Raw genomic sequence first — 15,384 nt, forward strand, 5'->3', positions numbered from 1 at the left:
CGAATGATAACTTTCCAAATTCCCCAAACGTTGGCATCCATTCTCCATTGAACATCCTGATTCTTTTTAAAACATGTTAAACTTTTTGGTGTCCGCCGGGGACAGGGCTTATGGGATTCACCTTGGAATTGTTTGTAGCATCACTTACAGTGATATGCACCATCCAGACAATAAATATTTGTTGAAAGGGTGAAGGGGTGAACTGGGTTTAGCCATTAAGTTACCTGGGAATCCAGTTATTTATCATGTGGACAAAATTTGTTTTATGGCATTAATAGCTCACAAAAGTAGTATTTTGCAAGCTGAGGTCTATTTTTCTAAAGAATTGCAAGTACTTGATATTTTTTGGGTTTTCATTTTAGTGATCATCTAAAAAATTAAACATATTAGGGGTTATCTGGATAATGAAGTACTGACAGGAGGTTTTAGTGTCCCTATTTGCTTTCGAGCATGTCAGCGCTATGCACTGTAGTACTTTGTTAGAGGTTAAGGAGAAAAGAACAGAGGCAGACTAAAAAAGTAAATGATTTATCCACCGCTAATGAAGGCCAAATAACATTAAGCCCCTCTGTTGGAAGATTTCACTGTAGTTTAAAAGGGAAAATAAATGAGAGAAAAGAGTCATAACATGGTGATATAAGCTTGCTGAGGAGTCCCGGGGTGGCACAGATAATTAAGCACTGGACTACTAACCAAAGGGTTGGAGGTTCAAACTCAACCAGAGGCGCCTCAAAAGTAAGGCCTGGCAATCATTTGGAAGTAAGTCTTCTGAAAAGTCACAGCCTCGAAAACCCTAAGGAGCAGTTCTAGTTCTACTCTGGGGTCTCCTCCATAAGTTGGAATCGACTTGATGACAACTAACAACAACAACAACAACAACAATAGGCTTGCTGAAATATCAGTACCATGTTTCAGTGCTGGGAAGTGATTTAGTTTTGGCAAAGTGTAACACTGATCCTTTTAAATTAATATTGCTAATTTAAATTTCATTGGTTTTGTAGCTTTGTGTGCATTTATCTTGTAATTTTGTTTTGTAGCTCTCAGAGTTATAGGGATTTTGAGCCTAGATTTATGATTGTACCTATTTAAGTAATATTATAATGAAAATTGTTTAAGTTGGGGGGGATGAGACCTTGAAAATTTGTACCTTTAGTAGCTGTTTTATACTTTGCTCAAGTTTAATAAAAAAAAAAAAAAAAAAACTACGTTGCAAGGCCTAGGGCATCTGGGCCCAGGACACAGGATATTTCTTTCAGTAAAGTCTAGGTATGGCAATTCAGTTTGCACAAATATTTCTCCTGCTGCTCCTAGTAGTGATGGTGGTGAAAGTAGAAGGGAGGCATCTTAGGAAAAGGTAGGGAGGTTGGTTGGAGAAAACGGGATGATTTTAGACAGACTTGAAGCTTTCTTTATGATTTTGCTTTTGACTGGCTCTGAATTTGTGAGTTCTTTTTCTTAGTGACTTTCCTCAAATGGCTATGTGAAATACAGTGTTTTTGTTCCCAAATGTAAAAGAAGAAATATTAATCAGCACTTTTGTAGATGAAGCAAATCTCCATACTTTGTGTGGAGCACAGGGAGACCTAGAGCTCTGTTTAAAGTCATTGGGATAGCAGATCGGAGGAAAGGGATGCTTATTTTTTGATACTGGCTCTTCCTCTGACCCCCCAATTCACCCACCTCCTGGCCCTGTGATGAGAAATAGGAGCAGAAAGGAATGAGATGAGGGCTTTGTTTTGAGTTACTTTAATTGAAGAGGCACTGGGAGCAGGTATTATTTCAGAGTCAACTTTGCTACTGTATCTGGAGTTCAGTCAATTACCAAATATTTACTGAGCACCCTGCTATGTACCAGGGAGCCCTGGTGGTACAGTGGGTAAGCACTCAGTTGTTAACCACAAGGTTGACAGTTTGAACCCACCAGCTGCTCTGTGGGAGAAAGATATGGCAGTCTGCTTCCATAGAGATTACAGCCTTGGCAACCCTATATGGCAGTTCTGCTCTGTCCTATAGGGGCGCTATGAGTCAGAATCTACTCGATGGCAACAAGTTTTACTATGTACTAGGCATTATGCTAGGAGCTGAAGGCAGTGCTTTGGGACTAACATACAAATAGTATTTGCTGATTCTGGCTATTGTGTCTCTATCTTTGCTTGGTGCATTTTAGGTGAATATAAGTGGGTAGTTGGAAAATTTTTAGTCTATTCTTTGTGCTGATTTGTTTAATTCCAAGGGTAGAATACAGAATTACAAATTGTAAAGGCTCAGATTAATCTGTTCTTTTTATCTTTCTCTGTTTTTAAGGGGTGTCATGAAAGTTGACATAAATCTTCAGAAGGTGGATATTAACCAATGTTCAAGTGATGGCTGGTTTTCAGGAACTCACAAATGCCACCTTAACAATTCAGAGGTAAGAACATGAAAATAAAATCCTCTGAAATCAGAAGCTCGGAGATGCTTTACTTTTGAATGTATTGTATTTGTGTGGGTAAGTGAACAAGAGGCTTCTTACTGGGGGACAGGGGTGGAATCTCCCTGTGTAGGTCTCCATACTGCCAAATGAACTGAAAGAGGAGTAGAAAATAAAACATGTGCAGAATAACTGTTTATATAGGAACTAAGAGAAGGCTAAAACTATAATTATATCTGAAGGTTGGCTTTAGTCAGAGGCTGACCCTTTTCTTCAAAATGGGTTAAATAGAATATTAAAATAGCCGTGAAGTGAGAAACCAGTTCTAGGATGGGTCAAGCAGATTGTGCACAGCTTTACGTTTTTTTTTGTTTTTTTTACGGAATATGGCAGGACAATCTTGCAATTAAGGAGAAACTGTATACCAAAACCTGTGTGAGCGTGTGTTTCCCAACTTGTGTCCATGCTTGCTTTGACAGGGTGCTGGTTGATAAGGAACAGGCATAGAGATAATGCTTCTGGGAATAAGACTGTCACTTGTCTTCCGCAGTTTCAGAGATGGAATATGAAGACGTACCAATGATTGCATTTTCAGTAACGTATCTCTCAGGTCCCAAAATGCTATGAAACAGTGTACAATAACGTTCCCGATAGTAAAGTCCTAACTTAGAGTTCATGAATTTGTAAAGAAAGTCAGCTTGTTTTATTTAAATCACAGGGGAAATTCATAAAAATATAGTGTTCTGTATCTTTAATTTGAATTTTGGCTATTTATGAAAGACAGTTGTACATAGTGCAGTTTTAAGATAAGGGAATTTAAATAAAAAAGAAATTTAACAATAAGCATTTATTTGTGCCATTACACAAACCAAAAATATGCATATGTGCACAGGTGTGCATGCACGTGGTATATATGTGGTATGTATGTGCATGTGCCTGTTGTGTGTTTTCCATGCACACATCCTACCACACACCCTGCCACATACAAAACGTATACTTTCATACTCCCCACATACCCCGACATAACCTTCCACAACACCCAGGTACACGCACACCCCACCCACCTTCATGTTCTCCATTGCAATATCTCTCAACCCTCCCACACCTACCCCCCCAGAAACTCCATAGTCCCCTACATCCTCCTAAATCCATCACAGACCCCCACCATATCCCCATGACCTCCACTCCCTCAGTACCCTGCGTACATGTCCACACATTCCGACACATCTCCACACCTCCTCCCACATCTCTGCGCAGCCCTATGTAGCCCCACACAGTGCCACACAGCCCCACTCCACAGCTGCCTCTCACACCCTTCTTTTCCCCCACTTGAATAAACACTTGTAGATGTATTTCTGACTTGTAAACTCATAAAAATAAAGACTCTCATTTTGACTCTTTTCCCTATTTGTTCTCATGGTTTTGAATATTTTTAAGTTTCTACTTCCCTTTAGACGATTCTGGCATTTCTAAAGATACGAAGCTCAATCGCTGGTCTGGTGAATATCTTTAGCCTGATTATTATCTCCAAGCCAATGGCATGTTGCCACTGAGCTTTGTCTTTAGCCAGAGTGGGATTTTTTCTGTGCGGGTGTCGTATTGTAGATATTGATCTGTGTGTGCTCATTTCTGTATAGCCTTGTTTCAGTGGTGCTTCTGGGTAGTTCAATAAGCAATCTGTCTAGAAACAAGGGGATCTTTACTTTTCAGTTTGTTACAGTTGCTGCTCGCCTCTAATAATGGTGTAGTTTTTGTTTCCTTAGGACACATCTCATTATTTGACTAGATGATCGTATTGGAAGAACCTCTTTCTGCTTTTGGAGGATTGATTTATTTTCAATGAATCAGGGTTATTAATTTTCTGCATTTTGTGGCTTTTTAAAGGTTTCAAATAAACTAAGTTATTTCAAGAAGAAATAACATCAACAAACATTGGATCTAAAAGATGTATATACTATTGGGTTAGACCTTGGATCCCTCTCTTACCTCCCTTGCTCAGACACCGAAGTTAGGACTAGGGCATCTTCGTGTCCTGGGATGGGCCCATGAGGCCCCTTGGTGCTGTAGTCTGCCCTCCACAGGGCTGCCACAGAACTCGTCGTACCTTTTATGTTGGGCTTCTCTAAGGCCTTCTAGTTGGTGCGGGTCCTTCTAGGTACCAGCAGCAGTTGCACACCATATCCTCAGTCTAGTTACTAGGATAGTCTTTTCTTTCCTGTACTGATGTGAACTGGAGATTAGGCATTGGCTTCTCTTGAAGTCTTCACTGCTTAGGAAATAGAAAGAAAATCTCTAGCACAGGGCATTTTTCTTCTGTTTTGGCTCCCCTTTGTTATTTGTCACACATTTCCTATGACTGATCCCAAGGATTACTGTGTAAACTGCCTCATTTTGGGGAAGTACTTAACATGATTCACATTTGTAGGATTTAGGAGCCTGTGTTTATAAATATCCATATCATTAGAAGAAGAGACACTCAACCATGGTTTACAGTGGGTTTTATCTTGCCGATGTTTAACATTCCGCTCTTCTAATGGAAGTCACTGATTTCAAAGTTATGAACTTTTCACTTTTTAAATGTTTCCAGTGATTGAGTTTTTGGCCTCCAGGGCAAGTTAAACCAGAAATAGCAGGTCTGATTTTGGAAAATGGTTAAATGGCAAAAGCCTTAGCAGCATTTTAGAAGGGAATGGAATGGTCTGTGAAGAACATCATTTCTCGATGGAGTTGAAAAGAAGAGTTGTCTCAGAATTTAGGAGGCTACAAAGTATTTTTTGAAGAACATTTTAAAACAAAACCTTAGTCTGCACCCTGAACTGGATTGTAAGATTATTCTGGCACTTTCATAACTCATCCAAATCACTGCAACATGGACTTGATCATGTTTTCAGTATCCATCTCAATAACTCTTGACCTATTTTGATAGTATTGTATAGGGTAGCCGTGAGTCAGAATCGACTCGATGGCAATGGGTTTGGGTTTTGGTTTGCTTTGAGTACATGAAATCATCTCTTATAGGATAGTTTATTAAAAACATTAAAATTATTGACATTTTTATTTTAAAGCTTTTTTTTGCTATGTTTTTGTTGTAATAATTTTTGTGTTTTTTAAATCACTTTTTGAAATAGGAGCCATTAGGATAGCAGCCTTGAAACTTTTTTGATATTTTCTTTGTAAAAATGCTTCAAGCATTCACCCTCAGTTCATGTGTGTGTGTGTGTAAATTTACAAGCATATGCATCTTTTGTTATACTTAATCAGGATGAAATAAAGATAAAATAACATTTTAAAGTAAATTATATTATTATATAAAAGTAAATAATTATAATATCTTCAATGTGAACAGCATACAGTCCATTCTTAGTATTCACATATTATGTATTTGTAAATTTACCTTCTCCCTAAAATTTATTTGTAGCCCCCAAATCAATATTAGGGGCACTGTTTTGGTCATTTGTGAATATGCACAGAGTGGCAAAAAAATTCAGCTGCCTGATGCACATGTTCCCAGCAAAGGTTAAACAAGGTGATGCTCCGCCTTCCTTATTTCAGCTCTCACAATATAAACCAACAAATGTTCTTTTCATGGTCTATTTGGTGACATGTTGTCCTGGTCATGTAGCACTGCTATAACAGAAATACCACAAGTGGATGGCTTTAAGAAAGAGAAATTTATTCTCTCATAGTCTAGTAGGCTACAAGTCCAAATTCAGGGTGTCAGCTCCCAGAGAAGGCTTTCTCTCTCTGTTGGCTCTTTAGGAAGGTCCTTGTCATCAATCTTTCCTTAGTCTGGGAGCATCTCAGTGCAAGAACCTGAGGTCCAAAAGACATGCTCTGCTCTCAGCACTGCTTTCTTGGTGGCATGAGGTCCCCATGTCTCTCTGCTCACTTCTCTCTTTTATATCTCAGAAGAGATTGGCATAAGACACTATCTAATCTTGTAGATCTCATTGCTATAACTGCCGCAAATCCATCTCATCACATCATAGTGATAGGATTTACAACACGTAAGGAAATCACATCAGATGACAATATGGTAGACAGTCATACAATACTGGGAATCATGACCTAGCCAAGTTGACAGATATTTTGGGGGGACACAATTCAATCCATGACACATGTTTTTCATATTTTTGTACTTTTTGTTGGTGATTTTGCTGTTTAAAATGACCCCCAAGTATAGTGTTAAAGTGCTGTCCAATGTTCCTAAACACAAGCATGCTGTAACGTACCTTACAGAGATAATTCATGTGTTAGATGACCTTTATTTATAGTGCTGCTGGCATGAGTTCAATGTTAGTGAATCAAAGCATATACTAAATAGTGTCTTTAAACAGAAACGTGCATAAAAGGAGGTTATGTATTGATCAGTGAATGAAAAGAGCCTTGCAGGAGCCTAGCCCTGTATTTCTCCTAGGAACAATGGTGCAGTATTGCCTTATTCATGTTTGTGATGACTTTACAAAACATAACTACTGTGAATAATGAGAATTAACTGTGATCAACTGATTCACATTTTTGAAAAATTTTTAGTGAGAGTGTTATGATTGAATATGTATCATCATTTTTTAAAATCTGAGTCAATGCTTAGTAATGCAATGATTCAGAGGTCACAGGTTCAGTTTATTTTTACTCTTGATTTTAATGTCTGTCATAGTTGAAAAAGATGTCTTATAAGGATATGCCAATCCACATTGAAGAAATAAATTGTTGGCTGTGTTTGCTAAGTAATGGTACTCATTTTTCAGCTCCATCTACTGGTTTTGAAAAGGTTTTTGCAGAAATACAGTTCACATTTTTTTTTTTTTTGGCTTACCTGATATTAATCAATCCTTGCAAACTAATTGGAAACTCGACATTTTAATAGTTTAAAGAAATAGATTAAAAATCCACTGAAACTCTTCATGTGGAATATTGTTAAACAGTTTAGGAAATGTATGTCCATGTTTAAAACGTATGGTTATGTGAATGTTCATAGTTTTGGCAGTAAAATTACATAACACTGCAAACATTTTCAAATATCCATTTCAAAAAATGCTTACTTCAAAAGACTTTCTCATTGATTGTTAAGGTGTCACTTTTACTTTAAAGGAACAGATTATGTATATTTTTTGAAAATACTTACTGGATAGACACTACTGACAACCACTTGTCATCACAGAACAGATCAGCAAATTTGGAACATTTGCCTTTTTTTGTAAAGAATGATGCATAACTAATATTTAAGTTCATAAACAAGTACTTCGCTTTGAGATAATCAGAAAAAATCTTTCTGTAGGAAGAGATTTTAGTGGGCACACAATCTCATTATGAAGAAATATAGATATTTTACAATCTAAGATAATATACCCTGTAAATCCACTTAAATGATTAAATAGTAATAAATCGAAATTTGAAAGCAAATGAAGGAACCAAATAACCATTATCAATGTATCTGTCTTGAAACTCCCAGTCTTCTCTCAGGATACCTCAACTGCCTTATGACCTGTGGACTGAGTAAACACCATTAATGTCAGTCCAAGTCTCAAACATTATTAAAGCTTAATTTTTTTGTTAGCTTTTATAGAAAAGTTAAATATAAATGGAAATTCTGGTATTTTCTTCTCCCCTCCCAATTAATCTCTTATGTAGTCTGCTCTGGAGACCACTTCTTCATGTTATCAGATTCACTCTTCTGCCCAGAATCATCAGAGTGGTGTATCATCAGTTCAGTCATTGGCTCTATATTACGCCAAGATAGTTTTTCTATATGTCTTATTTTCTATTGAATTTATTGGATCAGAATCTGTAACTCCTTACTACTCCATTAAATGTAAGTTAATGAATCAAGAAAGATGTTCTAAAAAAGAAGAAAAGTAATTTAATAAAAAAATCCAAAGAAAACAGAAGGCGTTGTTACATACAGAGCATAGCTTACTCATTTGGCTACATCAGGACTTAGAGTTCTTTTCTAGTGATCTTTCATTTAATTTTTGATTGAGTGGAAACTCTTAGAAACAGCTATGTATCAGTTTTCATCTTGTGACCATCAGCTCACCATTGTTCTTCTAGAAAGGTTCTGCTTTACAAATGTTATTGTTCACCTCTCTCCAGAACCGTGCTATCCAATACAATAGCCACTAGCCATGTGTGGCTATTGGAATTTAAACCAACTAAAATTAAACAGAATAAAAAATTCAGGTATTTGGTTGCACTAACCTGATTTCTCGTGTTTAATGGTTACCTATTATCTATTAATGATCTAGTAGCTACTGGACAGTGTAATGCACAGCACTACTGTAGAATATAGTCCAACATGGTGTAGTTAATTAAGCCACACAGATAATTGAAGACTTTCAAATCCCCAAATTTCCTTGGATAGCTTAAGCAGTAACATTTCCTTTAAAGGCATTGAGGACTTTTAAAGACAAACTTGAAACAAACTTTGGCTTATGCACTCATTCTTATAGCATACTGTATTACTTGCAGTGCAACGGATCGCTTTTATATGGTCTTTCTCGCCATGGTCTTGTTACTCCCACCAAGTTATTGGGCAGGACTATGCAAATGAAGTACTTAGGGCCCACCAAGGGGATTGGACAACATTACTTGTAATGCAAATAAGATGCATGGAACCCTTGGGGGTGGGACCATGCAAATAAGGTGTATAGAACCTTAATGAGGGGCTTGGTCAGTTTTGCTATTCCTGCTAGGCTTAAGATGAGCCATCCCAGAGGTGGAAAGGGAGGACCTCTACCACTGAGAAAGAAGAGCATGTCCTTTGGACCTAGGGTCCCTGTGCTGAGAACCTCCTAGACCCAGGAGACAGAGAGCTGTAATACTGGAGAAGGCACGAGATGGTGAGAAGTGGCAGTAAACGCAGCAGAAAAATGGTGGTATTAGAACCAGGAAACTGGCGTGAGAGGGTACGGTGGGCTTTCTGGTCCACAAAACAAGACAGCTACAGTGGGCGAGCTGACCCATGGAGCGAGAAAGCCGAGCATCTTTGGGCAGGAGGCTTGCTGATGGAGTGGGGTGGTTCTGGGCACTTATCAGCAGAACTGAAAGGGCTTCATAACACTTGCTGAACAGGGTGGAAGCCAGGCCGAGGGCTGGGAGAGGAGGCCTGTCATGAGATGGCCAAGAGGAAGCCTGTTCTGAGAGGGCTGAGAGGAACTTATCCTCACAGGGCCAAGAGGAGCCCTGCATGGCCGAGAGGACCTGAGAGAGCTATCCTGCACTGAAGAAAGGAGACTTGGAAACTATGCCTATATGCTTCCTAATCCTGATCCTGAGTTGTAACCTGGTACTTTCCTAATAAACCGTATAATCGTGAGTATTGTCTGCGAGTTCTGTGTGGCCGTTACAACAACACGTTATCGAACCCAGCAGAGAAGTTGAGGGTGCTGTGGGAGGGACAGCTGTTGTCAGAATTGGTAAAAAAGTTGGAAGGTAGAACTATGTTTGACCTCCACACCATAGGAATTAGCCTTCGGCTGGTGTTGATGCTGGTGATTCTCTCCCCTCGTGAAGTTAGATGAAGAGGCCAGATGCCCCTCCACCACAATTTTTTATATACCAAAACCAAAACCAAACCAAACCCAACGCCGTCGAGTCAATTCCGACTCATAGTGACCATATAGGACAGAGTAGAACTTCCCCATAGAGTTTCCAAGGAGCACCTGGCGGATTCAAACTGCTGACACTTTGGTTAGCAGCTGTAGCACTTAACCACTACGCAGCCAGAGTTTCCATAGCTCAATTAAAGATCAATAATAAACTTACAAACTATTTATAATATCAATATTTCACACTGAAAACTGTAAAAATATTTCAGTAAATGGAGAAGTGTTGTGTGCCATCAAGTTGATTTCAACTCACAGCAACCCCATGTGACAGAGTAGAACTGCCCCATTGGGTTTTCTAGGCTATAATCTTTACGGGAGTCGATTGCCATGTCAATCCCCTACAGAGCCAAAAGTGTGGGTTCTCAAACAACTAACCTTTTGGTTAGTAGCTTAGTGCTTAACTGTTGTGCCTAATGATAATATTCTAGATATTTACACGTCTACTGTATTTGTAGCAAAACTTCTCTTTTCTTTCATTAACAATACAAAATATGGTTATTTAAGGTAAAATCACACTCTCCTACCAGAATGTAGGGCAGCGATCAGTTGTTCATTGGTGTCTAGCCTAGTGCCTGACACATTTGTTGAATTAATGGCTACAGCCCATTCTTTTTGTTTAACATCCTCCCTACAGTATACAGCCAATGCTTTTGATGTTTTCCAGTGGAATTGCTCAGAATAAAGGTAAACTTTTTTCTTCGTGTAGCCCTTCAGCTATTTGAAGACTGTTATCAGGTACCCTGTAAGTCTCCCCTCCCCCGCCCCACCTCTTATCCAGGCTAAATGCTCTTGGTTTCAGTCTAGTACCCTTGCTTTACCAGGCTTAGTCAAAAGAGGCTATACCACTACTTTGTAGAGTTGTGAAGCCCTAACTTGTTCAGGCTTTCCTCCTAAAATTAGTAGAAACTGGTTAAATTTCTAGGTTTTTTTGGTTATGCTAATAGGAGTTGTTTGGACTGAGATTCTGGAATTTTTCCAAAAGTGTTGGGGTTAGGACTTAACTGTTGCAAACACAACTGTACTGGGGTGTCTAATAAATCAGCTAAGGGAGAGCTGGCTGTCTATTTCAGAGGAAGATGCTTCCAGCAACTGAGCCAAGAATTCATCAGTTGCTGTTGCCAATCGGGGCAGAGAAAGAGAATCTCTGGTAGTTTAAAATCAAAGTGACTGTAAATTATTTCTTGGTTGTTTAAACACCCCTTTTACTGTTAGACTACTACTCATTTTTCCTATGTTCAGTTTCAAGCTGGTTTGTGTATTGGGTTCTAGTTAAATCTTAGACTACTGTTTTTAACACTACCTCATGCTACCCAGTTCTCACTTTTGTTTACTCATATCCAATTTTCTATACTAGGCTTCTCTGAGGCCCACTTAAAAAGTTTGCTGAACTATTATTCTATTAATTCCTCCACCTCTTCATCATCATCATCATCATCAGATGTATGCTTTCTTTGCCTTTGCTAATAAATTACCTTAAATTCGTTATATTCATTCAATATATTTTTATTAGCACCTGCTATGCCAACTGCTGTTTCAGAGGCTGTGGATATAGTAATGAATAAGAAAGAGGAAATCCTTTCATTCTAGAGGGGAACAGAGAACTTACAAATATTATCAATTGACTTTAACTTTTTTAGGTACTGTCTTAGTCATATAGTGCTGCTATAACAGAAATACCATAAGTGGATGGCTTTAACAAAGAGAAATTTATTCTCTCACAGTCCAGTAGGCTAGAAGTCCAAATTCAGGGTGCCAGCTCCAAGGGAAGACTTTCTCTCTCTGTTGGCTCTGGAGGAAGGTCCTTGTCATCAAACTTCCTTTGGTCTGGGAGCATCTCAGCACAGGAACCTCAGGTGCAAAGGATGCACTCTGCTCCCAGCACTGCTTTCTTGTTAGTATGAGGTTCCCCATGTCTCTCTGTCACGTCTCTCTTTTATATCTCAAAAGAGATTGGCTTAAGACACTATCTAATCTTGTAGATCTCAGTAGTGTAACTGCCACCAATCCATCTCATTACATCATAGTGACAGGATTTACAACACATAGGAAAATCATATCAGATTACAAAATGGTAGACAGTCGTATAATACTGGGAATCATGACCTAGCCAAGTTGACAGATATTTTTGGGGGACACAATTCAATCCATGACAAGTACTAACTTTGCAGAAAGAATAAAAGATCATACATTAGTTTTTGAGACACAAGGATGACTAATACCTATCATGAATGTCAGGTCATCATGCATCTTCCAGAGTGTAAGAGTTTACCTATTAGATTAGAAAAAAGTAAATACTGATAGTAATAATACTCAGTGTTGGTGAAGACATTGCAGAATGGATATTCTCATGCATTATTTGTAGGGTTGCAAATTATTATCAAACTTTCTGGCAATATAGTAAACATGTATCAACATTAAAATAGTATACTTTTTACTCCATCAGTTCTATTTCTTTTTTCTTAAAAAATTTATCTAAGGAAATATTCAGGAATTGGCATAAATATATATGTACTAGACCATTCATCATAGTATCACATGTAGGAAAAATTTACAAACAATTTAAATGTACAACAATAGAGAATAAACCAAAACCAAAACCAAACCCAGTGCCGTCGCGTCAATTCTGACTCGTAGGGTCGCTACGATGACAATAGAGATAGGGTAAGCAAATTATGACATATCAAAAACATAGGCTACTATTTTACTATTTAAAATGATGATGTCATATTGCATTCACTGACATAGAATGATATCCATGATATATGTTAATGAAAGAAGCAGGTTCTCCGAAAAGGTTTAAGGATTAATATGAGTTTTAGGATATAGAGAAAAGTAGCATGTGTAAGGAAGTCTTTCTGTGATGTATTAACTAGATTAGTAGAAACTTGGTAAGAAGCAGCCAACTTTTACTTATCTCTTAAGATGAATCTTTTTAGTTTTGAGAAATGGTATTTGTAACTACTGAAATTGTGTGTAATCTGTATAAACTAAGTCACAATTTGTATAAGGTAAGTGAATTAAAAGAGAGCATATGTAGCCTCAAAGGAAAAATCTGTCTTTTAAAAGTTGATACGGTCTCTGTTTAGAACTTGTAAAGAGTATAGAGTTGGAAAGAAGAGGATGAAGAAAGAGAATTTGATTTGAGGAACCTTGAGAGTATCTGTGAGAAGGTGAAAGATTCATTGCTGTATAAAGAGACTCCTTTCTCCTTTCTGGCTTGCAATGAGGATTGCTAATGCAAACAAACAAAACCCAAAAACCAAAGGCTGTAATAAAAAGTGGGTTAATTCAGAATTAATTAATTAAGACTGTGATGGGGCGGGGCCAAGATGGCAGACTAGACAGAGGATTCCACTGATCCCTCTTACAACAAAGACCCCAAAAAACAAGTGAATCGATTATATATATGACAAGCTAGGAACACTGAGCATCAAAGGCAAAATTAAGGAATTGGTCTGAGTGAGGGGGGAGGGAGAGACGGTGCAGAAGCAGCAACAAGTTGCTGAGCCTGCACAGCACCTCAGCTCCAATTCCTTGGTGCAACTGTGGCGGGGCTCATGGTAGTTTCCTGGGACATGGCAGCTTCGGTGAAAGAAGGCAAGCAGAGTGGCGCACCCCTGACCCTGTGGCATGTCTACAGCGGGGCTGGCTACAGTGTTTGGGAAGCAGCTGTGTCAGCAAAAGAAGGCAAGTGCGGGATGCAGCGCCAACCCCTGGGGCAATCTCAGTGGGAACCCAGCCAGTGCATACAGGCTACACACACCTCTGGAATCTGAGATACAACAGTGCTCTCAGCACAAGGTAAGTGATTTTGTCTAATTTACCACACGTGGATCTAATAGCTCCTTCTTTTGAAAGAACTCTGTCCTATCTATCTGATCCCTCCTCCCCCTGCCCCAGCCATCTTCACTAACAGTTGATTTTCCTGGGCCTGAGATAGAACTTGCTGTGCTCCCTGAGCCATTTGCCTGGCCTGGGAGAAGGAACAAATTAAGAAATGAGGGAAAAATACTCTGCTGACTCCCCTAATCCGGAAGCTTAGAGCAGATGTGGCTCTAGTCCAGGCACAAGCAATCCACAGACTTTGTCTTTCACCCCTGGATGGATCCAGGTGGCCATTATATTGCAAGGGCAAATCTGTTTGAGGTCTGACTGTAACTGTTTCAGCTGTGCAGTAGAGAGGTCTGATACCTCTCTGTCTATAAAATAGGGCCTTCACCTACTCACAGCAGGGGCCTGAGGTCTGGAGGCTCCATCCATGCCACCTAGCCACCTGCAAAAGGGGTCCAAGGATAGAGGTGCCTACCAGTCCTTACATGTATAAGCATTGGGTGCCTAAGGTACACCTGCAGAGCCCACCCACCCGAGTACTCTAGAGAACAGAGACACTGCTTCCTTACTGACACTTGGGGGGAAGCTGTTAGCCCCCTGCCTTCCTCAGAGTGTGACTCCCTGCCACTACCAGAAACTAATGCATACACCCATCACCACTGCTCCACTAAGATAGTAGGTGAAAGCCTATGCCATACACTAGGTGAATGACTATGAGGACACTTGACCTGAGTCTATACAAGAATAGTGAATGGACTCTAGGTTCATATAGCTGGTAACAGCTCTAGCCATCCGATAACCGAGTATTAGCGCTTCAAAGGTTCCAATAATCAAGTTAGCTCACTCTAGTAGCCTACTTGGGTATATCAAAACAAAATAAAGCAAGAAACTAGGACACAGTGAGCAAACATAAAATAAATTAATACAATAACTTATAGGTGGCTCAGAGACAAAAGTCGATATCAAATCACATAAAGAAGCAGAACATGATTGCTTCAATGAACTCCCAAAACAGAGAATCAAGGCCTTTCCCAGATGAAGATGTATTCCTGGAATTATCAGATGTAGAATACAAAAGATTAATATACAGAACTCTTCAAAACATCAGGAACGACATCAGGAACGAGATCAGGCAACACGCAGAAAAAGCCAAGGGACACACAGATAAAGCAGGTGAAGAAATTGAAAAGAGTATTTAAGAACACAATGAAAATTTTAGTAAATTGCAAGAATCCATAGAGAGACAGCAATCATAAATTCAGAAGATTAACAATAAAATTACAGAATTAGACAGCTCAATAGAAAGTCAGAGGAGCAGAATTGAGGAATTGGAATGCAGAATTAATGAGAATGAAGATAAAACCATTGGCAACAATATATTCAAAGAAAAATCAGGTAAAAGAATTAAAAAAAAAATGAAGAAACCCTAAGAATCATGTGGGACTCTATCAAGAAGAATAGCTTGCGAATGATTGGAATACCAGGACATGGAGGGATAACAGAAAATTCAGAGAGAATTATTGAAGATTTCTTGGC

General features: G+C 38.9%; 1 protein-coding gene across 1 annotated transcript in view; it reads left to right on the forward strand.

Moving 5' to 3' along the window:
* Positions 1–15,384, forward strand: part of GPR158 (G protein-coupled receptor 158) — a 552,101-nt gene that overhangs the window by 25,913 nt on the left and 510,804 nt on the right. The window contains exon 2 of the mRNA XM_003410549.4: positions 2,305–2,410. Coding sequence (XP_003410597.2) covers positions 2,305–2,410 — 106 coding nt within the window. The remainder of the gene's footprint in view (positions 1–2,304; positions 2,411–15,384) is intronic.

Source organism: Loxodonta africana, chromosome 4, assembly GCF_030014295.1.
Source record: "Loxodonta africana isolate mLoxAfr1 chromosome 4, mLoxAfr1.hap2, whole genome shotgun sequence".
NCBI lineage: Eukaryota > Metazoa > Chordata > Mammalia > Proboscidea > Elephantidae > Loxodonta > Loxodonta africana.